The sequence below is a fragment of the Buteo buteo genome, chromosome Z, assembly GCF_964188355.1.
Source record: "Buteo buteo chromosome Z, bButBut1.hap1.1, whole genome shotgun sequence".
NCBI classification, from domain to species: Eukaryota; Metazoa; Chordata; class Aves; order Accipitriformes; family Accipitridae; genus Buteo; species Buteo buteo.
This window is the reverse complement of record NC_134204.1, coordinates 38,657,924-38,685,157: the sequence shown is the minus strand read 5'-3', so window position 1 is coordinate 38,685,157 and position 27,234 is coordinate 38,657,924. Positions and strand designations below refer to the sequence as shown.

At 39.9% G+C, this 27,234-nt stretch overlaps 1 protein-coding gene across 1 annotated transcript in view; it reads left to right on the top strand.

Annotated features, from left to right (window-relative positions):
- The window catches only part of MLLT3 (MLLT3 super elongation complex subunit), a 145,337-nt gene that overhangs the window by 50,448 nt on the left and 67,655 nt on the right, over positions 1 to 27,234 (top strand). Inside the window, exon 3 of the mRNA XM_075021761.1 lies at positions 26,597 to 26,679. Coding sequence (XP_074877862.1) covers positions 26,597 to 26,679 — 83 coding nt within the window. The remainder of the gene's footprint in view (positions 1 to 26,596; positions 26,680 to 27,234) is intronic.

Below are 27,234 nucleotides of genomic sequence, written 5' to 3'. Positions count from 1 at the left end.
AAAGCACCTTAGGGGCAGATATGTGTGACAGATTTGTTTTTGTTGACTTACTTTGTGCCTTTTGGGAATGTTGAATGTGAGGCCAGGCTTGGGTTCAGCTTAGTAAAATCTAGCAAAATGGAATCTTTTTATGGACAGAGGCATGTCTTAATGTAGTCAGCAGCCCTTGCATCTGTTCTTCATTCTGCCACTGATTTGGTGGATGACTTGGAACAAGGTGTTTCACCCCCCACCCCTGAATCCTCTTTAAGTTGGTGCCAATAATACTAGCTTCCTTGGTCAAACACTTTGAGGTAAACTAAGTAATTACTACATTTGTCTTGAAGTGGTTTAAAATTGCCCCTCATTTCCTGTTCAGCTGATTACAAATGTGATTAAATTCCATGTTAATGTCATCCTTATAGTGAAACACTGCTCCTGCATACTTTTTTAAAATTGGTGCTCCTGTATATATTCAAGGACCTTTTATCTTTTTAAAACAATGTACCTCTCCAGTGATCTGTAAGCAGCTTTTTGTTGGTTTTTTTTGTTGGTTGGGGTTTTTGAGTTTTGTTTAGTTTTTTCAGGTGGGTTGAAGGACTGTGGGTACTAACATGTGCCCGGCATGCAATAAACAAAATAGGATTTTACAAAATAGTCATGGGATTCATTATTAAACAGTAATTAAGTTGAAACTTGATAATTAATGTAAAAGATAATAGCAAGGCTGGACTATGCTTGCCTAAAGACACTAAAAGATGCTAATGACCTGTTCATTTGTACTGATGGGATGAAAATTAAGTGAAATCCAATGTTTCTTAGCAGTTCTTGGGTTCTCCTTAGTTTTAGTTCTCTTGTAAGAGTGGAATTTTATGTGACTACAAACTTTTTTTTTCCTTTTTTTAGAGCACTTTTTGGTATCTTATACCACAGGTTCAACAACAGTTTTACAGAGTTAAGTTGATTCTTCACCATCTTTCCATGCTTTTCTCCCCAATATTAAGATGCTCAGTATACGCACCAGCTGTAGGTTGTATTGTAGAGCTGTTTTTCATAAGCGATGTTATGTAAACATGTAAAGGGAAAATTGTGCTGTTTAACTTGGGCATTAATTTTGGTGGCTTGACTCTAGTATGAAGGAGGCAGAATTATGCTTCTTCAGAAGACAGTTCAGAAAAACAAAATTAGTTAGTTACTTCTCTTCATTTTATTTTAGAGATGCCTACAATAGATATCTGCAGCAGTATTTCAGAATAAATAAGGAACCTTAGTGCAAAGACCTCAGTTTGAATAAACCACAGATACAAGTTCTCTGTATGTTGAGAAACTTACAGGGAGAGAGAGAGAGGCTACACTGTACTTGGGATCCTATAAAAGAGGACAGTGATGACTCTGAACTCAGAGGATATCTGCAGATAAGGAGAAACAATGATGATTTATGTATTGTATAGAAGAAGGGTAATATAGAGAGCAGCAGATACTGTCATAGAAAGTCCTCAAACTGCACAGTGAGCTGCTCATAGTTTGCTCATGATCCAAATCCACAAAAATAAGTATTTGAGGTACTGTATTCTTAAGTGCCTAGGGTATTGTAGACTTAAGATGCTGTGTTAGGGAAAACAAAACACATGAAATTCAGTAGAGCAGCATATTTTGCCAGAGGAGGAAATAATATCACAAAGTTTCCCAAAAGGAGTTTATTAATCTCTTCTAAATGATAGCTTCCTATTTCAAGCTTCTATTAGTTTGAGTTGAAAAGAAGCTTTCTTTTTACTGTTAGTTATGTTACTGATGAGAGGATAAATGAATAAACTTTTTAAAAGATCAGAATGACTGTGGTTGGGGACAATACACTGAATAAGGCACGTAACTTCTTACATGTAATATGTCTTAATATCACTTTTGTTTCTGCAGCTACTCATATGAAGTAGTAGTACAAGATATTAGCCAGTGACTGAAACTTTCACTTGGAGGATATTTGAGTAACAAAAATAATCAGTGCCCACATGCCTTTCTACAGAGGCATTTTTCTAGCTGTGGCCTAGCTTCAAGGTCCAAGGGGTTAAATGTATTCTTAATTTACTGCAACAGCTGGCTCAACCAAGGAAAAATGTGTAGGTGCCAAGGAAACTCTCACAAGTTGAATAAGCTACTAGCCTCTGGGAATTTAGTCCTGATACACATGGTACATATTAGGGGCTCTTGTGGGAAAATTGTATTTTATAGAATGTAAAGGAAAAAACAGTGTAATTCACAAGATGATCAGAATACAAATGCTTTGTTAAAGGAACTTTTACTGTAAGCAAAGAGCAGACAAGTAGGGGATCAAATTCAGTGGGAACAGATGAATTAAAATTTAGGTTATACTACAAACAATGTATAAGTGAATCTTAACCAGCATGGCTGGCTAGAAGAAACAAGTAAGCCTTACTGCGTTCCATAAGGACCAAGGCTTTTTACTCATTTTTGCATATCTCCATGAAAGCCAGCCAGTTTCAGTAAAACTTGACAAAAGAGATGAGAGTCTTGAGGACATTAAGTTTTTCCATATTTTATGAAAACTGGTACCTGGTGGAGGGGATGACAGACCCAAACTAGTGCCACTGGTGAAGGACAACAACGCAGAGGTTGATACTGGTCTTTTCTCCTGGCCCTTTTCCTGACCTATCAGTCTGGATACACATCAGCACTAGCTAATTCCTCCTCAGAAATGTGGGAGGCTGACTGGTTATTCTGCCTGGTGAGAAGCTGGAAGACATCCCTGGAGAGGACCCTTGGGAATAGGTGATGATGTCCAAGGTACCTAGGTAACACACCCATACTAAATCTGTATGAAGTAACTCTGCTGCTTTGAGAACTGCTTGTTGCAGTTAGTCAAAGCAGAGACTTTCCTTCTCCTTCATGTAAGGCACTTAAGCTTTAATGGCTTTGATTCTTTTTTCCTCTTGTCCTCCTGTTGGGTAGCCACAGTCTGACAATGTGATGGAGGAAAGAGTATTACAGGTCTGTTACATTGTGTGAAACTTTTGGGGCTAAGACACTGTGTAGCTTTTTTCTGTAACTTCCAAAAAAACATGCTGCTTTCTTGTAATGTTAGTTTTCTCAGAATGGGTCTCAGCAGATCTAGGGAAGGAGGAACAGACTATTCTTTCTCTGGAGTCCTTTTCTAAATGCCCTCAGAGGAAAAGAGTAAATTTTGAATCCCTTTCTTCTGAATTTCTGCTCTCAGGGTGGAGAGAAAGAATGAGGAACAAAAGTGTAAGCACAGTTTTTCTATCTGTCTTTGCCTTCTGATGAAGCCAGTTAACTGCTTCTGGGAGTAAGAGGATAAATGATCCCTTTTTATAGAGAATGTTAGCTAGAACATGTGTCACGTGTTCAAAATATCAGTATTAGTAACATCCAGAGGGAAGCAAACAAAGCAAGAGCTTTTCTGAGGGTAATAATGATCACAGTCAAAGACAGAGGATGAGTGTGGGGAGGTAGAAAGAATTGTTGGTAGCTCCATATCTGCATGTTGCTCGTAAGTGAAAAACTATCTAGAAGAATTAGAGCCAAAAAAATCTGGGTGAATTTAATTTGGTAAGAGATTCACAGTCATAACCCTTAATCTGAATTATTTCCCAGTAGTTTGATGGGTACCAAACTATAACTGGCTCCACCATTTCTCTTTTATAGTAATTTTATTGAAAAGTGTGGTGAAAAAGATCCCTCTTTGTGCCTCCTGGGAGCAGACAACATGAAATGAATGACCTGTCTTAGTTCAATGCATTAAACTAAAAAATAAAGGGTTTGTTTAGAAATCTAATAAGCAACTCCTGTCTCCTTCAGTTATTAAATGAAATTGTTTCCAGAGGAGGAAGTGGGATATTAGTGAAGCTTTTACACTATGTTCCCAAAGGACAGTGTTTTCAGTCACTACCTCTGTTCTAGGAGAGACAACCAGAATCGAGTCTATTCTGTGCCCCCTGAACTCCCAGCCACAAACTGAGGGACCAAGAATGTTGAAAACAACGTTTGTGTAAAACAATTGTTTTGGGGATTTGGGGGACCCTGGAAGAAGATAGGAGAGACAATCCAAAGGTTTGTCCCCTCAGACTGGGGATCCTAATGCAGGTTTAGTGTCCTGGATGCATTGGCTAGATAGACTTGGAGTCCAGACATCACATTTCCTATACAATTGTGTGTGCTTTCAGAGGATAAAATGTATTGGTGGCTGTGAAGTGCTCAGTGTGGCATGGTGAAGGTTATCTGAACACCTAGAAGGGTCATAGCTATATTTTACATTACAACAAAGGAGAACTATCACTTTATCTTAACAAGCATATTTATTTTCTACCAGTAAGGAATAGGCTTGAACATAAACACTTTCACAAACTGTTTTTTGTAGGTTCACAGGCAAAATGAAGATGTTAAATACAAAAATATATTGGGCTTGGGCTGTTGTTCAACAGAAGTATCAAGGGGTTTTGTGTTAAGTAGCATTTTATTTAAAACACCTTCCTTAACCATGTTGCAGGTGTAAGCACGTTGCTGAAGAAATAGCAAATGTTGCTATGTAGGGAGGCATTATCAGCAGAATAAATAACATTAAGGGAATGTGAAGTTTAAGGGAGGAAGAAAAGATGAAAATAACAAAATAAGGCTTACCTTGAATTAATATGAGCTAATAACTAAACTCACAGTGGCAAGATCTAGTTGTAGGGACGTGCCTAGAAAATAGATCCAAGAAGGAGTGGGGGCGGTCTGAGAAGCTTGTAGTAAACAGCAGATATATTGGTTTCTGTTGGATATATATAGAAACAGTTTCTGCAGTTTCTTTAGGAAAAGGGAATGCAGAATACAGTGAGAAAAGTCACTCCAGCCTTGCTGCAAGGGGATGCAGACAGTTCTCCTCCTTCAGGGCTCTGCTGTGTGAGACCATGGAAGGAAACTCATAGGAGAGCAAGGAATTGCCTCATGGAGAAGGACTACAGCTTTAAAAGTTTGGTCTGAGACCATTATTAAAAGGAAACAGTTTGCCTTGAGGAATCTGGTGCTTTAGAAGGACTCATCTAGTAAGACCTGGTTTCATTATTCCACATTAGAGATTACCTGAATATATTCAGAGCTTTTTGTTCTTACTTTACGTTGTAGCCAGAGATTGTTGCTCAAGAAGATTAAGGTTATTAGTCTTTTCCAAAACAAAACATATAGCTTTATGGTATATGTTGGTTTCCAGCATTAAAATTGAGGGTAGGTAACAAGAATCTGTTCATGATAGCCCTATACAAACTATTGTGAAGAAATTTAACTCTATCCCAGCCAAAACCAGTACAGAAGTGCTATACATCTGTTGTTTAGAAGCTTTAAGGTTATCCTGTGAAGAACACTTCTACTGCTGTTGTATGTTCAAATCTGTAAGTCCATTCTGGGATGTCATAAGTCTGAAGCGCAGTGTGTTTAGTGCCACAGACAACTAGCTTTGCAGGACTACTGCTGTGAAGCATCTCACAAAGATGGGATTAAAATTGGAAAGATGCTGAAGCTGATAACATGCTGCTTTCTGAAAGTGGCATAATTCCAGTGGCTTTAAATTATCTTTGTCATATTCTTGCACTTCTATATGTGTTTTCTATAGCTACCGTATGTATTTGTGGGGGCTTTGTCTCTGAAAGTAATTACAGGCTTGAAATACTCAAGTGTTCTGTGCTTCTGCACAGCTATGGTATGTAGAGCTTAAATGGATTAGGTGGTTTAAAGGATTGACAGTTGCAAGGCAATATTTACCAGCACGTACTGCTCAGTGTCCTCTTAAGGTAGCTGCTGTGTTCTGAATTCACAGTAATTGGTACTTATTATTGGGAACTGCTGTAGGAATCTTCTGAGAGAGAGTTCAGACTAAAAATTAAGAGAAATTATTCTTATCTGTTGCTGTAAGGCTTCATCTAGGGCATTGTAAAAGGGCATGCATGTTTGGGGTTGTCTTAAATGGCTAATTTTTGCATATATGTTGAAGCTGTGTCAGTGGCATTTATGAGCACATGATCGAGTACCCTATTTATGTTATCTCAATAAAGTGTGTCACAGATTTATTTTAACTCTTCTCAGTGGTGTTGCATTTCTTGCTTTTTAACACTCCTTCAAGGTTTCTCAGCTTTTCCTGATTCTTCTGTTTTGTAAGAGAAGGGGAGGAGAAGATAAAACCTCAGGAGTATTACAGCAATTCAGTTACCCAGAGTAACTATATTAAACTGCAGAAGAGCAGATGTTTAATTAACTGAAATAGCCAGTCATACAGTTTACAGGATTCATACTGAGATTGCCTTGGCTCCTTGTGTTAGTGATAGGTACTTAAAATGGAATTACAGTTTAAATGGTGTCCTTTTAAAATTCACGTTGTATGTTTCCTTCTACATTGATTTCCATTTGTTATTACCTTGTTAAGTTTAGGAAGTTATGTAAAGTCACCTGGCTTTCTTCATTATGTTCAGTTGGAGCATCTTGATAAAGATGTTTTCTTCCCAGTAGGCTAACTGTTGTGCATCCAGTCATTAATAAGTGTTGTGAATACAATTCCTATATTGAAAAATATCTCATTAAAAATCATTAAAGTCAAAACAATCTGCCTGTTTAATAAATAAGATTGGTGTCTGGTTTGGGTGTTCTTCATTCAGTTCCATGGAATTTCTTTTCCTGCAGTATATCATGTCTCTGTGCTACTTCTCCAGCCCACCCTGATATTTTGCTTGGTTCTGAAGTCTACAAGTAAGAGTTGGTAGTGCCATCATTCTGCATTTGAGTTTTAGATTTTTTTTTAGACTGACTTTGCCATGTATTTTCTGTATTACTGGGCAGTTCTCCCAGTGTGTACCTCATTTTTTCCTGTGTGTACCTCATTTCTCTTCCTGTAAAGTGGGCATCCCTACTATCCTTCACTCTTGTCTCTGGTGTCTTAAATACATAAGCTTGCTCTATCTGTGGGAAAGCTTAAGAGTGTTTTGTGGTCATGATTGTTCTTGAAGAAAAATTCATTTAGATAGGGCACTCTTTGCTCAGAGTGTTATTTTCATTCTATCTGTCTTTACTTTTGCTCTTAACTAAAGCAAAAGTTTCCTGCAAGGAAAAGGTATTGTTAATTTCTCCTTTCCCCAAAGTCTACTCTCACGCAGAAGGTGGTTTGATCTTTTGTGCTGTCCTCAGAGGAATGTAAACAGTTGGGGAGAATCAAGAATGTTCTGTTTCTACATTTATGTGAACTATAATACAGCTTGCTTGTTTTTTATCATGCTGTCTTTTGTGTACATAAGTAAATATTTTTCATAAAGTAACTTCAGAACACCTCAGAAGGTAGTAGTGAGTTCTAAAACCAGGGGGTTTTGCTATATATGTTTTCAATGTGTCCTTTCATTGCTTCTCTTAGTCCTCCTTTTAATTATGTTAACTAGGTTTTGCTTGGAGGACTCTCAAAAGTGAATCGTTATTAAATAGCAGAGATCTGAGTGTGTGTCTCATATCTCAGAACCCACAGAAAACCTATTTATCCATTCCTAGAGATGACAACTGTGTGTCTGATTTGTTTCATCTCCTTCAGCATTTCCTGTTATCTCAGTCTGTCTAAATGGCACCATATATTGACATGCAGTATCCTGGTAAACAGCCATGGAAGCTTTTTTTAGTTTCTGAAGCACATGGCTGAAGTTCTGCTACTGACAGCAATTGGTTCCTGAAGACAGAGGTTGAAGTTGAGTGCTGGAACAAAAGCCTTCTTGCCCCACTTCACTTAATGGTTTTCTGAACCTTGCAGCTGCAAGGCTCATACTGGCACCTGTTACTGCTTCACTTCAGATTTTTGTACTTATGCACACTGAGAGTCTTCACAGCTTCAATTTTATTATTGTGTTTTCTGTGTAGTATATTGGATTCCACATGTGATGAGGGTTCTTCAATGCTCATTCAGCATGAGGCCGTGGATGGGCACATTTCTGACACTGACCTTCCTACTGAAAAGGGTTTTTTTGTGTTCATTTTTCTCAGATGACAGAGTAATTAGAAGTAGCCCTTAATACGGCTGGCAGCAGGGAAGCGATGGGGAATGCATGAGTGCTGCTGGGTGGTGTGGAGCAAGAAGGCAGACGTGGGTGCAGGCCCAGGCCAGGTGGAGGCTGTATATTTCTGCTGCTGCAGGAGAGGGTGTGGGATGACAGAGGTCCAGCCCGCACTTGTATAAGCCCTGCCTTAGATGAGAAGATGAGGGTGTATGCAGGGTTAGGGCAGATAGAGTGCTCCCTGAAGGGCATGGGCAAGGCAGAGTAGCACCTGCATGGGGGAACCCCCTTCCAGTGCCTGTAACCCCAAACCCAGAGCCTGCAGCTTTTGATGCTGCTTGGCCAACTTTTGGGCCAAATAAAGCTTTTCTGCTATTGTCTGTTCCATCTTCCTTGTCTGTTTGCCCTGAATAAGGATGTGTGCTTTTTAGCCACAAGTTGTAGCTTCCTTACCATTTATGTGAGGAGGCAGAGGTCTTGACTTGGTGACTGCACTTACAGGTTGCCATCCTTGTGTCTGGGTGCTCACTGATGGCTGCTATCTGTTATAAGTCTCCACAAGTGCCCAAAGGCTCCTGTGTAACCTACCTGTAGTGAAGCTGTGGTAAATGGCAGCTGAACACCATGTTAAAGGAGGAACAAAAAAATGGGTGGAAGGGAGGTGTTTGGGGAGGCAATTTTCCTGATAAGTTGTCTAGCTTGGGAGTTCTAGCTCAGGTTGAAAGGCAATTTTAAAGAAAGATGATGAGCAGATGCTGTAAAAATGAGGCAGTCAAACTTGCATCTGCTGTTTTGCCCTGTTTCATGCTTACCTGTTTGAAATTAAATTAATAGGACCATCTTGAATTTAAAAACAAACATCACCTGTCTTTGATATAACAGGGTACTTTTTAAAACACCTGATTGGTGGAAAGACTTGTCCTTCTGAAAACATACAGAAAAATGGGTGGGGAGTTTTGCTTAGAGTTTTGCTCTGATTTGTTTGCATTTCTCTAAGTGCTTCCCTTTCTCTTCTTGTTTCTTAATTTAACAGTGGATTGCATGCACACTGTGCTTAGGGGTGTTCTTTCTTCAAACCTATGAAGATCAGACTGGGAATAAAATCTAAGATGTATCTATTCAGACCATTTCCTGGGGCAATTGCTAGTTTAAGAAAACAACACAAAACAACCAACAAATCAAAAATTAGAAAGCTAAGGAGCCCCTGGAATTAAACATAGCAGATTTTGAAAGCCACGCTTGTGCAGTTAGTTATTGTCAATCAAATCTACTCTGGGAAATAATGTTTTGGGTAAATTATGTCCAAGCAAGGAGGTCTGCTTTGATATAGAAAAGTTGTAAGTGTGACTCCTTTTGAAAGCACCTGATATGCTAGTATGAAACACTGATTTCTATTTTGATTAATTTAATGTTCTCTAGGCAATGTGTACTCTGCTTCCAGAAAGAATTATAAATGAGTGTCAGCTGGGGGATATTTTGTTAGATTGAAGCAAATTGTCAGGCATACATAATTTTGCAGGTTTTAATTGCTTCATTTCACCCAAAGTAAATCATTACATTCCCTTCATCGAAACTGAAGTGTGAAGTTTTCTGGTCCTCTGCAGTCTTTGAGTCATGACCACTAATGAAACAATGGTAGGTGAAAGATTAGTGGTTTCCTGCATGTCTAGCTGCTGTCATGCACTTGAATTTTTGTTCAAGATGTTTACACTGAATTATTTGTTTTCTGCTTTTCAAGCTGTTATTTAATCAAACATGTGCCAGAGGAATACCAAGAGAAGAGAAATACATTGCAATGAGCAAAAGAAAAGATTAAAGTGATTGAGAGTTCAGATTCAGAAGGTCAAGTGATGAATCGCAAAAGGTGTTCCAAAGTCTTTTGCCCAAGCTGTTCACTGTGTTCATGTTTTCTTTGGCTGGTTAGGCTTTGTCTGAATGTGTAATTATATCATTGAGTAGGTTTGAAGTCTAGTTGGATTGCTATGAGTGAGAACACAGAGTTCAGTACAAACCAATATCTCATTAATTCAGTGTTTCCTTATGTTAATTTCAGTTTAAAACTGGCAAGGAATAACCTGTGTTGGACTTGAGAAGAATTTTTCATGTTTTGCTCAGTCCTGGGTTATTTAAACTTCATAATCACAACTTAGCTGTTTTAGTGCAACTGTAATAAAGTAAACAAGGCCTCACTGGTTTTGAGGAAACAAAATCTCATCTACAAAATTTGTCAAAGGTAATTTTAATTGTCATTTTACCATGCAGTGTCTAAGCAACCACTTCACATTTGGCCATTTTCTTATTTCAAATTGACACATCATTTAATGAGATGAATTAAAGAACTGTTGAAGGAATATAGGGAGGCATGAGTTTTCTCCTGGAAGTATTTTAAATACCTGTGGTACAGGCAACATCCTAGTCCAAGTCCAAAGACATGGAGTTTGTTCTTCAAACATACCATCAAACTTCAGAGTTACTCAGCAGTTCTTTAATACTAGTACAGTGTGACTGAATTCCTGTTTGATCAACTTGAAGGTGGAATGACAACCAAAGTTTAAATCATTTGTGTTGGGAAGATTGACACAGTAAAATAAGATCATTCAGTCATGAAAACTAAGCAATAAAAAACCTTCAGTACCTTGGTAATGAATGCTAACAAGAGGAGAAGAGATGAAAAACAAAGTTGCGAGGAATGAGGTACAAAAACCACTCAGAGACTATAGATTGTTTTTAAAAGTGCAGTAAATGCCACCTCTTAAGCTTTTGAGGATTAATTCAAATGTTTTTATTGATACAGCTCATTTATCTGTGCATAGCTTTAAACATACTAGCATAGTATAGTCATACGAATTCTATCTATTATGCAGCTTAATTACCCTTTAGTTTTCAGCTTTGCAAATACAGTTTTCCACAGGATAACTTTGTAATGACATTTTTGTCACTTTGAAACACTTTTGAAACACTTTTTTGTTTCATTGATGTATTGTTTGAAGTTCTTTTTAAAACAGCTTTGTAGAAGCAGAACACATTATAGGTTAGGAGTACGGCATAATTCTTCACAAAACCAAACTTGCCTTTGCCAGTGATTCTGAAAATATTTTTCATGTGATAATGCTGTCTAAACACCGAGGCAAAAGTTTGGCATATTTGGTAGCAAAAATGAATGTTAGCAGTTTGCATATGTTAAGGTCTATTAGGAAGCACTTTGCTTCTCCAGATCTGCAGAACTAAAACAGTTAAGAGCCCCAAAAATGTTCCTCCAGAATTATCAACAAAATTATTTACTTATTACCCAGTGCTTGCAACTCAACTTAGGAAAACTGGAAGCAATGCTGTGTGTTTCTTCCCTCAACTACAGGCTAGGGATTACAGATGAAATGTTTTTATTCTATAACATATTGTCCTGGTTTTGGCTGGGACAGAGTTAATTTTCTTCCTAGTAGCTGGTACAGTGCTGTATTTTGGTATGAGAATAATGTTGATAACACACTGATGATTTAGTTATTGCTAAGTTGGGCTTACCATAAGTTAAGGATTTTTCAGTTTCCCATGCTCTGCCGGTGAGGAGGTGCACAAAAAGTTGGGAAAGAGCACAGCCAGGAAAGCTGACCCAAACTAGCCAAAGGGATATTCCATACCATAGAATGTTACACTCAGTAAGTAAACTGGGCAGAGTTGGCCAGGATGAGTTGATCGCTGCTCGGGGACTGGCTGAGCATGGGCCAGTGGGTGGTGAGCAAATGCATTGTGCATAACTTGTCTTGGGTTTTATCTCTCTCTTTTTGTTATCCTTTTCATGATGTATTGTTATTATATATTTTATATATTTTATTTTAGTTCAATTATTAAACTGTTTCTTATCTTAACCCACAAGTTTTACTTTTTTCCCAATTCTTGCCCCATCCCACCTGGGCAGGAGGAGTAAGTGTTCAGCTGCATGGTGCTTAATTGGTGGTTGGGGTTCAACAGTGACATATACAAACAAGTAAAACATTGCTTATGTTTCAGTCAATAGTTTTCTGATTTGTTTTGGTTTTTTTTTTTAAAGAAAAAAAGACTGATTTGCAAATGCAATTTTGTCCACTTTTGTTCCTGAAGTTTTTAAAAGAGTGGAGTTGAAAGATTGCAAAAAGAATGGCTTTCTTAGGCAAAACCGAGGATCTATCAAATGTGTATTTGGACAACGTGGTAACTTTATTTTTATTGTTTTACAGCTAACCACCAGATTAGTAGTGCCAATACAATCTCATGAATGTAGCATGTTTTTTGAAGGTGAGGATTTTTTAAGACTAATTGTTCACTTCATGCTGGAATTGGTCTAGAACAAAACCAGTTATTCAGGATTAGACCATGTGCCACTTAAAAGACTTTCTGCTTTTAAGGCCTAATCTATACTTCCTCCCCTTCCCTTTTCTGTTCTGTGTACAAAGGAGAGTTTGTCAGCTACATACGATGTAGTGCTGCAGAATTTGAGAAGATATATATCTGTGGCTGGCTTTCAGGAAATAACGTCTTGTACTTTTCAGTGTATATATATCTTTCAGTGTATCTGAAATGCTTGTACACCAGTGCATGCAGTATGAGAAACAAACACTATGAACTGGAAGTGTTGGTCAGTTCCTAGAGCTATGATGTTATTGGTATTGGTGAGACTTGGTGGAATGAGTCCCAGGACTGGAGTGCTGGGATGGAGGGATACTGGCTGTTCAGGAGGGATAAGCAGGGCAGGTGAGGAGGAGGTGTTGCACTATGCATAAGGGAGAGGTTTGATTGTAGAGCCCTTAGTGATGATGTGGTTGAGAGCCTTTGGGTGAGGATTAGGGGGATGGAAAACAAAGCTGGTGTTGTGGGTGTCTACTATTGTTCACTCAGCCAGGATAGCATTGATGATTTGTTTTCTATGGGCAATTAGGAGAAATCTCTGGATCAGTAGCCTTTGCCCTATGGGAGTTTGAAACTTCCCAGACATCAACTTGGAATACCAGACCACTGTGAAGAGCAGGTCTTGGAAATTCCAGAAGTTTGTAGGGGATAACTTTGTGTCACAGGTGCTCAGTGAGCCAGCTAGGAAGGATGCCTTACTAGGCTTGCTATTTGTGAATAGACTAGCGGGGGATGTGATGGTAGGTGACTATCTTGGCTACAGTGATCATGAAATGGTTGAGTTTAAAATTTTCAGTGTAATAGGAAAGGAGGACAGCAGAGTTGCTACCCTACACTTGAGGAGAGCAAACTTAAAGCTGCTCAGGGAGCTAGTTAGCAGAGTACCCTGGGAGTCTGCTTTTGAGGGCTTAGGAGTCCACGAGTGCTTGTCAGTCTTTAAGAATGACCTTTTCGAAGCACAAGGGCAGGCAATTCTGCTGTGTCCTAAGTCAGGCAAGCAGGGCAGAAGACCAGCTTGGCTGAACAGTGAGTTCCTTGTGGAGCTCGTGAGGAAAAAGAAAATGTGTAATCTCTGGAGGCAAGGTCAGGCTTCACAGGAAGAGTACAGAGCTGTGGTTCATTTTATGCAGGGAGAAGACATGAAAGGCCAAAGCTCAATTAGAATTGAAACTAGCCAGTGTTATTTCAGATAACAAGGAGGGCTTTTTTAAGTATGTTAATAGTAAGAGGAGGTCTAAAGAAAACATTGGACCAATACTTGTTGAAGATGGTCATCTGACTAATAGGGATGAAGAAAAAGCAGAGGCATTCAGTGCATTGAGCAGGGGAGCAGGTGCCCACCTGCAGCCCAGGGAGGAGCCCACATTGGAGCAGGGGGATGCCCCTGAAGATGGCCGTGACTCCAGGGGAAAGCCTGAGCTGGAGCGGTCTGTGACTGAAGATTGGCCTGTGGAAAGGACCCATGCCAGGGAAGTTTGTGAAGCTCATGGGAAGGGCTCACGTTGGAGAAGTTCGTGGAGGACTGTCTCCTGTGGGAGGGACCCCACGCTGGAGCAGGGGAAGAGTGAGGAGTCCTCCCTCTGAGGAGGAAGGAGCAGCAGAGACAAGGTGTGATGAACTGACCCCAGCCCCCATTCCCTGTCCCCCTGCACTGCTGGGGGAGGAGGGAGAGAAAACCGGGAGTGGAGTTGAGCCAGGAAGGAGGGAGGGGTGAGGGGAAGGTGTTCCAAGATTTGGTTTTTTACTTTTCGTTATCCTTGTTTTGATTTGATTGGTAGTAAATTAAGTGATTTTGGATTTTCCCCAAGTTTAGTCTGTTTTTTTGCCTGTGACCATAATTGGTGAGTGATCCCTCCCTCTCCTTGTCTCAACCCATGAGCTTTTTTTTTTTTCCTTATCACATTGGGGGTGGTGGGGAGGAGTGAATGAGCAGCTTCATGGTCCTTTGTTACCTGCTGTGCTTAAACCATGACAAGAAGCTAGTGGATGTTATGGCAGGACCCCTCTTGATCATCTACCAAAGATCTTGGCAGTCTGGGGAGGTCCCTGCTGAATGGAAGTTAGCCAACATTATTCCAATCTACAAAAAGGGAGAGGGGGAAGACCCAGGAAACTACAGACCTCTTAGTGTAACCTCAGTTACTGGAAAAATGATGGACAAGATTATACTGGGTACTACTGCAAGGCATTTAAAGAATAACACAATCATCAGGCACAGTCAACGTGGGTTCACGAAGGGAAAGTCCTGTTTAACTAATTTGATATCCTTCTGTGGTAAGGTCACCCGCCTAGGGGGTGAAGGGAAGGCGGTGGATGTAGCTTTTTCTGGATTTTAGTACGGCTTTTGATACTGTCCCTCACAGTATCCTTCTGGACAAGTTGTCCAACTGTGGGATGAGCGGGTTCACGGTGCGCTGGGTGAAAAACTGGCTGAAAGGCAGAGCTCAAAGAGTCATAGGGAATTGGGCTACACCTGGCTGGTGACCGGTCACCAGCAGTGTTCCTCAGGGTTCAATTCTAGGGCCAGAATAGGGTTTAATGTATTTATCAGTGATCTGGATGCAGGAGTTGAATGCCCCATTAGCAAGTTTGCTGATGATACCGAACTGGGAGGTGCTGCTGACTCTCTTGAGGGACAAGAGGACTTGCAGAGGGATCTGGATAAGATCAGAGCATTGGACTACGATTAAGGAGATGAAATTTAGCAAGTCAAAATGCTGGATTCTGCATCTAGGAAAAAGTAAGGCCGGGCACAAGTATAAATTGGGAGCAGAGTGGCTGGAGAGCAGCCCCGCAGAAAGGGATCTGGGGGTGCTGGTTGACAGCAGGCTCAATATGAGGCAGCACTGTGCCCTGGCAGCCAGGAGGGCAAACCGCATCCTTAGTTGCCTCAAACACGGTATAAGCAGACGGTCAAAAGAGGTGATTATCCCGCTGTATTTAGCATTGTTGTGGCCTCACCTTGAGTACTGCCTGCAGTTCTGTGCCCCACAATTTAAGAAGGATGTGAAGGTCCTTGAATGCGTCCAGAGGAGGGCAACAAAGCTGGTGGAAGGCATGGACAGAAGGCATGTCCTGTGTGGAGTGGCTGAGGACTTCGGGCTTGTCTAGTTTGGAGAAAAGGAGGCTGAGGGGTGACCTCATTGCTCTCTGCAGCTTCCTGAGGAGGGGACATGGAGTGGGAGGTGCTGATCTCTTCTCCCTGGCATCCAGTGGTAGGACATGTGGGACTGGTTCAAAGCTGCACCAGGGCAGGTTTAGACTGGACATTAGGAAGCATTTCTTTACCGAGAGGGTGGTCAAACACTGGAACAGGCTTCCTAGAGAGGTGGTGATGCCCCATGGCTGTCAGTGTGGGACATTTGGGCAATGCCCTTAATATGCTTTAACCTTGGTCAGCCCTGGAGTGGTAGGGCAGTCAGACTAGATGATCATTGTAGGTCCCTTACAACTGAAATTCTTTATTCTATCTCTCTTAGGCAGAAGGATAAAGCTGTAGGTGTGCTATAGTGGTCAGAAACAGCATTGCAATTTTAATTATTTATGTTTGAAGAAGATCTTTACTTTTCTATGCCTCTTTTTTGAGTCACTCATCATTAGCCTCACATAGCTTCCTGTTCTCTTTCCTCAAAATGTCAAACAGCTGCATAGTATAACTGTTGTGGTCATTACTTGCATGCCAGCATATACAACATCTGCATTACCTGCATGCAAAGACAGGTCTCAAGCTATGTTTATGCCTGCAGCATACATATACGTCATACTCATTATAAATGTGTTTGCACACAGACTTCAAATCTCTGTACTTCAGGGTGGTTTTGGTTGTAGAGCTTTATATTGGTCTGTTACAGAAGTAATGCTAAGTGAAAGCCAGAAAAAGCAGGCACATTCATGTAAACACACTACATAAATAATTGTTCCTGCCTTAGTGGTGCCCTTCTATAGTTTTAAGATGATACCATATTAATAAGTCAATGTTCTGCTTAAATTAGGATAACATACTTGATTGTATTTTCCCTTTTGTTAATTAATGGTATTAATAAAATGTGTTTGAAGAGGTATTTTTCTTTTCCTTCTTTTAGTCCCACTGTCGTAATTGCTAAAATAGCTATGAAATGTAGACAAGCATTGATGATTTTATATGCAGCTGCCTGTAACAGCATCAGGAAAACTTATCAGGTAGACGATAGATGCAAAATTGATTATGTTTTCCAGTATATTAAATATGAAGAAACAAACATTGCAATAATATTGAAATACTTTTGTAAAAAGCTGTTTCCTGCTGACCTAAGTTAAAATATATACCAGTCTGTCTGTAGGCTTCAGAAGGTAATAAAGGTATATAATGGGTATTGTTTCTCCACGTGCAAAATGCTATTGCAACAGATAAATAATGAAGATGTGCTCACTCCATCAAATTACTGCCTTGCTCTTAGGTCCTAGTTAATATTGTTTGAAATAGAAGCTCTGTATTCATTGTAAACAGTAACTGAATTATGCTAATTTAATGGATATGTGCCCTAATCTCCTATCTCAGTTTCTTAGTTTTAAATACTTCATTTCGTTCTGTTACTTGGCTTTTGCTGGAGAGTGCTGATGCAGTTCAGGAGCTGTTCTAGCCATTCAGAAATCCACTTGCTTTTGCTACTGGAACTACTTATGGGTTTCTTTTTAAATGTCATGTAAAAAGTCAGATACATTTATGATGACTCGTCATAATGATGAATGCTGAGTGCAGTAGCAGATTTTGTTCTTTGCTACTGAATTTTCACAGAAGTTCTACCAGATGGGATTACAGACATGGATTCTCAGCTCTTGTCTCTTAGTACAATGGACAGATTCGTACTGACTTTGTTGAGCATTAGGCAGCAGCCAGTGTTTCCTGGTTTTAAGCATTCCCAGAGGGGAAGACTTACCTTCTTAAGGCTGATGCAAACACAGATGTCATGTGACTCTGTTCATGACAAGAGAAATGTTCTGATATTTTTCTAAGTTACCATATGTGTTCCATAGAATGTAAAACCTTATAAATAAAAGAAATTATATTTGCTTGATCATTAATGGAGTTAAATAACCAAAAAGAACTGAGATCTGTGATGGAAGAATTCTTAGCCTTGGCTTGCAGTTCAACAGAAGTTTGAGAAGTATGACATCACTGGAATAGAGAGTAACTTTGATAGCTCTGAAAATATTTGTTCTCAGTTGATCTTTGCATAGCATAATGAAGTTAAAACAGAGAACTAGGTAGATATTTATTTGACTTTCTCAAGTGTCTGTCTGGGAGTTAAGAAGAAATATTCTCTATGCAAAGTCTTTTTTATTGAGCAGGGAGAAGTATATAGTTAATAACAGAGATAGAAATGACTTCAAATCCTTCAATTGTGGGACCTGTTTTCCTCAGTAAAAGAGATAATCCCAAGAGCTGTATTGTCTGTACAAATATGAAGATGCATTAATGCACAATTACTGGGAATTTTTATTACTTCTAAAACAGTAATGGTATCTACAGGACAAATTGACGTTTATAGTCAGAGTTTTTAATGTTATATCTAAAGTCTTTTCCACTAAAAATAATTGTCTGGTTTATTATGTTATTATCCAGACAGGCTTAGCTGCAGTTCAGTTGTTAAGGATCTTTCCTGTTGAAGCGTTTTTCTTTTGCTTCAATGGCATGCTTTTCTATGGAAGACTTCTAGACCAGGTACTTTCTGGAAGTCATTTACTCAGATCCATTGACATCTGGGGTTTTTTAATTTATTTTTTTTTATTTTAACAGTCTTTTTTGAAAACCATTTCCTGTTGGAAAACAAAAACAAAAACCCAAGCCATCCTAGAATTAAAAGGTGAAATGTAGTGTGGGAATAACTTATACCCTTTTTTCTTCTCTCTCTTGAGGGAGCAGACAGAAGGGATGGGAGGCATGAACTATGAATGGTCCTAGACATCTCCAGTAACTTCTGTATGTCTCAGTAAGGATTGCTGCTTGTGTGGGCAGTGTGGAATATAGCTAAGTAGCTTTCTGTGTCCTTGAGTCAAGAGGAGGGGCTTCTGCACTGTGATATGTATTGAAGTTAGAAAGCTTGCAGGTGCCTGAGGATCTTTTGATGTCTGTATATGGTGGGGCAGTCAAGAGAAGTGCTCCTCCTGCTGTAAGTCCTGGAAAGGGTGCGAAAACATGGTTTAATATGGCATTTCAAGGTCTGGTGGATGACTTGCTGCCAGCCAGTATTGCTCCAGAATCTGGCATGTGAGGTGGAGCTTTTAAATCCTTTCCCCCTATTCTCCCATTTCAGCAAAGCTGAAAAATACTGAACAAATAAGTTCTGTAAATTTCAAGAGTATAACTTTACACAAGAGAAAACTTCCAAGTTAAGGTAGCCCTTGCCTGTCCTCTGGCAGTACAGATTGCTTTCTTCTTTGCAGTTAATGAGTGAAGATGTGTTCTTTCCCATCTGCAGCATGCATACATTAAATGGGCTTGCACAGCATTATAAAATAGTGAGAATACCTTAGGTCCCCCTTCTAATCTCAAACAATTTACATCAAAATGCTTTGCGATTGTACTTTCAAATGCCAGGGGGTATTATATGTGTGCTGCAAGAAAAAATTGAAATTAGGAATTCCTGGATTTGTTCAATTTACACCTTCATGTTTGCAATTGTTTGTAGGAACTGTGGACAGATAGTGTATGTGCCCTGAGAATTAGTATAAGAAACCATGTCATGGTTTAAGCCCATCTAACGGCAAAGCACCATTAAGGTGCTTGGTCACTCTTCCCTGCCCCAGTGGGATTATGAGCAGAAAATATATAAAAAAAAAGGTTGTGAGCTGAGACAAGGAGAGGGAGGGATCACTCACCAATTATGGTCACAGGCAAAAACCAGACTCAACTTGGGGAACAAAGAAAATCACTTAATTTACTACCAATCAAATCAAAACAAGGATACTGAGAAGTAAACCCAAACCTTAGAACACCTTCCCCCCACTCCTCCCTCCTTCCTGGCTCAGCTCCACTCCCGGTTTTCTCTCCCTCCTCCCCCCAGCAGTGCAGGGGGACAGGGAATGGGGGCTGGGGTCAGTTCATCACACCTTGTCTCTGCTGCTCCTTCCTCCTCAGGGGGAGGACTCCTCACTCTTCCCCTGCTCCAGCGTGGGGTCCCTCCCACAGGAGACAGTTCTCCATGAACTTCTCCAACGTGAGCCCTTCCCACAGGCTGCAGTTCTTCATGCACTGCTCCAGCGTGGGTCCCTTTCTGTGTGCTGCAGTCCTTCAGTCACAGACTGCTCCAGCTCAGGCTTTCCCCTGGAGTCACGGCCATCTTCAGGGGCATCCCCCTGCTCCATCGTGGGCTCCTTTCTCCATGGGCTGCAGGTGGGCTTCTGCTCCCCCGCTCCCCTCCGTGGGCTGGGGGACACAGCCTGCCGTCTCACCAGGGCTGCAGGGGCATCCCCTCCTCCCCCGCTCCTCCTCCCCTCCTGCCGCACTGACCTCGGTGTCTGCAGAGGGGTTCCTCTCACATCCCGATCCCCCCACTCACAGCAGGTTCCCCCTCTTAAACCTGTTACATCCCAGAGGCGCTACCACCGTCGCTGATGGGCTTGGCCTGGGCAGAGGTGGGTCTGACCTGGAGCCGGGGAAGCTTCCAGCAGCTTCTCACAGGAACCATCCCTGCAGCCCTTCCCAGCTACCAAAACCCACACCACACAAACCCAAAAGAAACCATTCAATTACAGAAAACCACATTTTGACTTATTGACAGCATTGTAAATGTGAAACTGCAGGTAGCTCCACCTGAATCAGCATGTAGGAAGCTCAGTGCTGTAATTCAGAAACTCAAAATTCTGTGTTTAAGGCTTACTGATGTCTTTGTGCGCTAAGAGGAAGAGTTAGGAGGGTGTATGTGGCCTTTTGACTGTGTGAAAAAACAAAGAAAAAGCAACCAGTCCTGTCCTGTTCCCCCCACCCCCCAAAAAAAAAAAAACCAAAAACCAAACAACAACAAACCCACACAAACCTTGTCTTTGTTAGTCTATTTCTGTTTGGAGTGACAAGAAATTTGATTGTGAGTGAGTGGGTGTTTACTACTCTCTCTGCTGGTCTTTTAGCAATGCTTAAAGGCCCATGCTGAGTTAAGTATTCCAGTAAGACCTGGATTTGGAAAACATTGTCGGGCATGATGGAGGTTTTTGTCCCCCCTTCCCTGCCTTCCTGTCTTCTGTATTAGTTTGATCTTGATGAAGAAGCTATCCAATGGTCAGGGAACAGACATTAATATGGAATATGCCACTCCAAAAATTAGTTAGGGTTCACTTTATTTAAGGAGTTATAAGCTTTATCTTGCTATCCTATCTAGCTGTTAGAAGTGGTGGGAATCTGGGCATTCATTATGTGGGACAGGGAACTTAGTATGATTGTAAATGCAGTGCTGAAAGCTCAGTCTTGGTTCTCTCTTAGTGCCCTCTGTGCTTTCACTTCGGGACTGTATCTGTCTCATGAAATACTTCTCAGCATAAAGTGTTAAGCAAATGGGAACTCCTTATTCCTAGTGTAGGAGGCACTGTTTAACCCATGGTCAACTTAGTAATTTTTGCTAGCTTTTGTTTGGACCTGCCTAGCAATTTGTTGGTATTAATGGCTATTAATATGAAGGTAGGGCATAATGGACCCATTCTCTTCCTGGCTCTTTTTGTATAGACTCCAAGTATTGGAGCCCACCCGCTGGGAAGGTGAGCTACTGAGTAGCAGAGTCAGAGCTGTTACAGAAATCATAGCTGAATGTTTAAAGCTGACTTCTTACTGCAGGAGGGATTTGGTACCACAATCTGCCTTCCTCTGAAAGTGAATGCCACCCCTTTGTTATGAAACTTCGTTTAATGAAAACAGAAATGAATAGAGGGAAAAATTGGCTGAAGAGTGACCAATATGAGTAATTATAGGCAAGAATCTATAAAATACCAGTATAGAGAAGTTATGATTAAACCAGAGATCTATCAGAATGCTTCACTTCCTCTAAGGACACAGTTGGTGTATCCTGCAGGGTGCACAAAATGTGAGTTGTTACAGTCCTTATTCTGCATCATCCTGATGTTGTTGTGTCAGCATCTGCCTAAAAGGAGCCTTTCCTTGCTCATTCTGACTGCATTTTTAATAAAGGAAAAATCTGTTCACAATGAAGTGTTTAACAGTGTTGGAGTGGCAGATGTATCTCATGTTACAGTTTTTAAAAAGGATAGCTCTTACTAGAATTTTGTTATCTCCAAAGGCCTCAGTGTGGTCATTGTCACTAAAATGCGTCATCATGGCTTGATGTGCATTGGTTCCTTAGGTGTCAGTTAATGTCTGATGCAACACATGGGAGTGCATGCGTGAACACAACAGTAGAAAAAGCAGTGCTTCACTTATGGAATAAAGAAGCAAAACATTTGAGATAAATTATTTAAGCCATTTGTATAAGCTTTAGAGAAGGCATATCTCCCTGACAAATAGGGGATGGATAATCCTCAACTCATAAATTCCTGTCCTGGCTTGTTGTGTGTGATCTTGGGTAACTCATTATGCTGGCATTATAAAAGAATTTAGTTGTAGAGTGCATTGAATAGGAATTGAGCACTCGCATTTCTTTCTTATATGTAAAATGAGTATAATATGCAATTTTACCAAAACTTACTGAGATCTTATGGAGAAGAAATCCTTGTTAATAAAATTGTGTATTAGTAATGATAATGTAGTTACTGAGCTTGCATTTAAAGATGCACATTGATATCTTGCATTTGGTCTCTAGAAGCCATGTTTTGTTTGAGGAGTATTTCAGTAATTTTTATCAGCTGCAAATTACTGCACTTGCATGTATGGGAAAGCTGGTCAAAATGAGCTTCTGACTATTCCTGTTGTTTGTGGAGTGTTGGTAATATAGTTAGGATTGCAGCTGAGTGCCTAAATAGTCCTCTGTCAAGGGAGTTTAAGTGACAGTATTCTGTAGGGGAGCACCTGAGGTGTGTACAGTACTGGAAGTCAGTACCTCTGCAGTTGCATGTGTGTGTACATGTGTATGCTTCCCCCACATTATGAAAGAATGGCATTCCACCTATGAGAACTACTTCTTGTCTTAGGACCTGAGCCTTCTTTCTTTAGCTTCTACACTTTGCCTTCTTCCCTTGCTCATTTAACAGCTTGTGTAGTCTTTTAGTTTCATGTAAGTTTAAGCTCCTGTGCAATATTTGAACAGCCTTTGCTAATAGTTTGATCTAAGTTCCCTTCTGTGGCTTCAAAAAATACCAATGTTACTACTTGTTACAGCAATGTTCACCCCAAAAGTACAATGAAACATGATGAACAGAAGGGATGAACTTCAACTGTGTAATTGTGTTGCATAAACTCCTTATTTTTATTTCAAAATTGTACCTAAAATTGTTTTAGGGGGCTGTTCTATCTGTGTTTAGCAAATGCATTTGCAAATACCTGAGATTAATCTTAGGCTTTCGTTTCTGGAAGAAGAGAAATGATCCTGCCTTCTGACAAAGAGATGATAACTGTATAGTATCATGTATTCCTTATCTTGCTTTACACAGGCAACAAAACTCCCAGCTTATTCTGTGGCCAGTGGGTCTAAAGAAATCTGCATAGTTTTGCTTTTCTCTTTACTTCTCTTTTCCTGGCCCTGCATTTCTCATGAGAAGAGACACTGTGTTATGACTGGTTTGTAATTCTGCATACTCCTGGCTGCATCTCCCTGCATCTCAGTGTAGAGGTTCTCTGGAACTGCCTTCTCAGTGCAGGCACTAATTTTTAACTGGATCTTAAGGAATCTGTAGGGCTTTAATTGTCATAGAGATTGTCTTGAAGTTGGACCACCTAGTCAAAAGATATCGGAAGGAGGAAGGAAATGCATTGTGATCATGCAAGCTGTTTCCATAGGAAAAAAACTTGACCAAAAGCATTAATCTTAGGGATAAAGTGCAAGAGGCTTTGTTTATCTGGTGCTTGAAATGCATTTGTAGATGCTACTTCGGAGGAGAGAAGTCATTGGGGAAATGTCACTGTTCTCTGGATGAGGAGGAAATTGTTCGTTTGTCTGTAGAAGGGTAGTGTTTTCTGCCTATCTACTTGGTCTAGCGTAGCTGCTTTTTGTAACAAGCTTTGAGAAGCGTGGTAGGGTTTCCAGATGCTTCCTTCTTCAAAATCACTCCTTCCTAGTTTCTCTTGTTGCTTTTGCTCTGTTGGTCTATACTTGCAATTTGCTTTTGTTTCTCTTTTTCTTCTCCACTCAAGTTTTTTTTTCCCTCTCCTGTTACTTTTTTCTCTTTACTTTTTCTGTGGTTCACCTAACTCTTGCCACTTCTCTCTTCTCCACTCAACAGACCTTGCTAAGATGGTTGCCTATTGGTTTGGCTAAAACACAAATGTCATTGCAGCCCTGGTTACTACTTGTGACAGTTCAACAAAACAAACAGAACTTATGCCAGTGAGTGCTGGTTCAGAGCACGCAGAGGTGTTGTTTCTGCCAGTACATGTAGTAGCTTCCACAAGAAAGGTGAGAAAAATGTAATAGCTTACATTTTAGGTGCAGCCTACACATATGAAATAGCATGGAGCTTTGCTCAGTTGCTTGCTTCACCCCAGCCCCCCCCCCCAAGATTTAATTCACAAGATTGTAGAATTTTTTTTTTATTAAAACCCCATCTTTCAGTTTGGGAAGGCACCCAAAGTACTTTCCTTGTGATTGTTTTGTAATGCGTCACCCAAGTTTCAACAAAGCTTGCAAGTGTAACAGACTTTGTTTTCAAAGCTGTAATGTGAAATTCTGACAAGGTACTATTCAGCATGGCTAACAGCTGTGTAAATCAAAGAAGAGAGATTTAAGGGAGAGAATGAAAAATATTTATGCTGACAGTGTTTTCTGTACCAATTAAGTAGTCAGGAAGAAGTTGACATGATACTTATTAGGGGGGGAAGAAAGGTGATTTGTGACTTGTCACAAAATGGAGCCTGAAATCTCTTTTAACAGTTAATGTATTATTACAGTTTCTAGAGTTTCTATGTTTCCATCTGGATAAATATCTGCTGTATAATCTTTCCATGTTTTTATATAAGTGGATTTCAGTCTTCTGAACCCTGCATAGCCATTGAAATAACACTGGGAAGGCTTTCTCCTCAAGTTGTCTTCTGAAGGCAGAGAAGGAGCAGGAAGGCTCCTTTTTTCATTGACTGAAGAAGTGGTCAGTATGTATTACTGTAACCTGTCACTGTGCTTAACTAGGACTATTACATTTACATTTTTCAAATACTGGTAAGCTCTCTTCAGGGAAGACATGTCACTATAAGGTGAAATTACTTCTGGGACATTCTAGCACAAAACACTTAGTTTCCAACTTAAAAGCTTTGTATGTCTGAAACCACCTCTCACATATGACCTATCATCGTAACACTTTTCTTCAAAATCTTTCAAATCCCACTTTATAAACTATAGGTCCTCCTTTTTCCTGCCAATAAAAGCAAACTAAATTCTGTAGCTGCAAGAGGACAGTGTTGCAGAAGAGTCTGGAAAAGAGATTATTCTTGCTCCGGTTTTGTAATCTTTTTCCCTTTCCATTGTTTGCACAAAGTGAACTGGGTAGGGATAGCCAGCTGCAGCACGTGAGCAAGGACTTGGAATCTTCCTCATCCTTGAAGTCCCTGTGTGGGTTTGGTGCTAGTAGAGCAGGAGGAGAATAGCAAGGTCGTAGGAGAAAATTCTACTGTGTTCATCTGTTTGGGTGTTAACCACATTTGCATGTCCTCAGAAAGCTGACGAAGTGACTGTATATTGAGAATGTAGCAGTGGTTATATTCCTGGATGTGTCTAATGGGCCTTGTCATGTTTTCAGGATGCTAAAGGGTGGTAAGTGCCCATCTGTGGTGCTCGCTAAAAAGAATAATTTTGGTGTTCAAGCCCAGTATAGTTGATTGCAAGACACACTTTTTGTGAAGTATAGTTTAAGTTGCACCTGATACAGTGCAGTGAACAGGTACCAGGCAATTCCAAAAAGAGCGTACATCTTTGCAAATGATGATCCATCTGGGAGTTTGAATTTTCTTTTCAGTCAGCAAGGTTGATAGGGCTTGAGTAAATGTTTCTGAAGAAGTCAACTCTTTGTGTATGAATTGCATCATTCTATCAGTCTACAGTAGAGAAACTGTCACTGTGCTGTGATGTCATGGAGATGGTAGTGCATATATGAGTTGTCATACATATCAGTGCAGGATTTGGCAGCATCTGAGCTGAAGCTGCAGAAGATGCATGGTTTCTCAAGCTCAGCCTACCTTTGTGCCTATGTGTTATGTGGGTATGAATTCTGTAATGAGGTTGTCACACAGCTAAACAGGAGAAGAAAGAGGTGGCTTCTGTTCCAAGTTCTGTAACAACCTGCTTTTTGTCACTGTCTGGAGTTGACAGGCTAGTGCCACTTTCTTCAGAGAGCTCATGTTCAATACTATGGGGATTTCATGTAACTAAAAGCTCTTGAATTAAAACAAAAACTTGAAGGAAGAGATTGTATATTTGAGCTAGTAATACTCACTGTCATGTTGAAGAAGTCTGAATCCTGCAGGGTAAATGTGGATGCTGTTTTAACATAATACAATAGTTAACCTTCCTGAGGATCTCCACTATGTACTGGAATGTTGTGTTGTGTTCCCTCTTCCCCCAGTAATACAGATTTCAATTTTATTAGCATTAGTTCTAATTTAATTAATTTATTTTAAATTACATTTATTGGAATTAGGATTTTATTAGTATTAGGTTATGAATACATGAATTCTGCCAGTTCTTCTGCCCTCTACAAGTTTAACTTCTTCAGGGGGGAATCCTATATATTTTTCATGCCCAGAACAATCCTTGGCTCCAGTGCTTATGTAGCCCTTGTGGATATTCAGTGGGTCTACCTGGTGTTGAAGTCCCTGATGGTTCTGTTTAGCAGTCTGAAAGGATTGAAAAAGGGAAAAAAAAATAAATTTGCTTTCCTTAAACTATATGTTATATATGGGCAGGAATGATTTGCTTGCAAAATTCACGTTGAGTTGTGCACAGATATGTCCTACTGTGTGTGTGCAGTTTTGTAATGAATGGTGCTGCCATGGAGCTATTGCCACAGATTATTTGTGCATATGTCTTGCTTGTGCATTTAAAATAGTCCTTTTTTGTCTTAAATACATGTTTTTTTCTTTGCTTCAGTGTGCAAGGATCCACCCTACAAAGTTGAAGAATCCGGGTATGCTGGTTTCATTTTACCAATTGAGGTTTACTTCAAAAACAAGGTATGGAATCACATACTTCTCCGTAAAAAAAAATCATGTGGAAGTCAGTTTTTTTAAAGATTTACAGTTTAATTTGTAAACTCAGTTAAAAATAAGGTTTAAAGCTATCTTTGTCAGTGCTGTTCCTCAACTCAAAGTCACTGTAACTTTTAGAAATGCATAATTGTGTTTACTACATAACTCTCTGAAATTAGGATTACCTAATAAAATTAAGAAGTTGAATGTAACTATTCGGGAGAATTACTAGCCCTACTCAGAAGTGGACAGACTTTAAATAATGCTTAAGGAAGTTCAAGAGCCACTTTAAGAAAGGAACCAATCTTATGTTTATTTCATAACAAACTCATTGTTCTGTGTTAGTATGGCCAATATTTTTAATTTGTTCAGTTTTTGATCTTTCAAAACAGTCTTTTTTTTTTTGAATCCTGCATCCTCAGTTTAAAAAAAAATTCTTTTAGACTGCCTGTGAACATTGATTCTGCTTGACTCAACAATACGAGGGAGCACAGTTTGAAAACAAACCCAGTGGTGTTCTACAAAGCTTGCATTATTGTG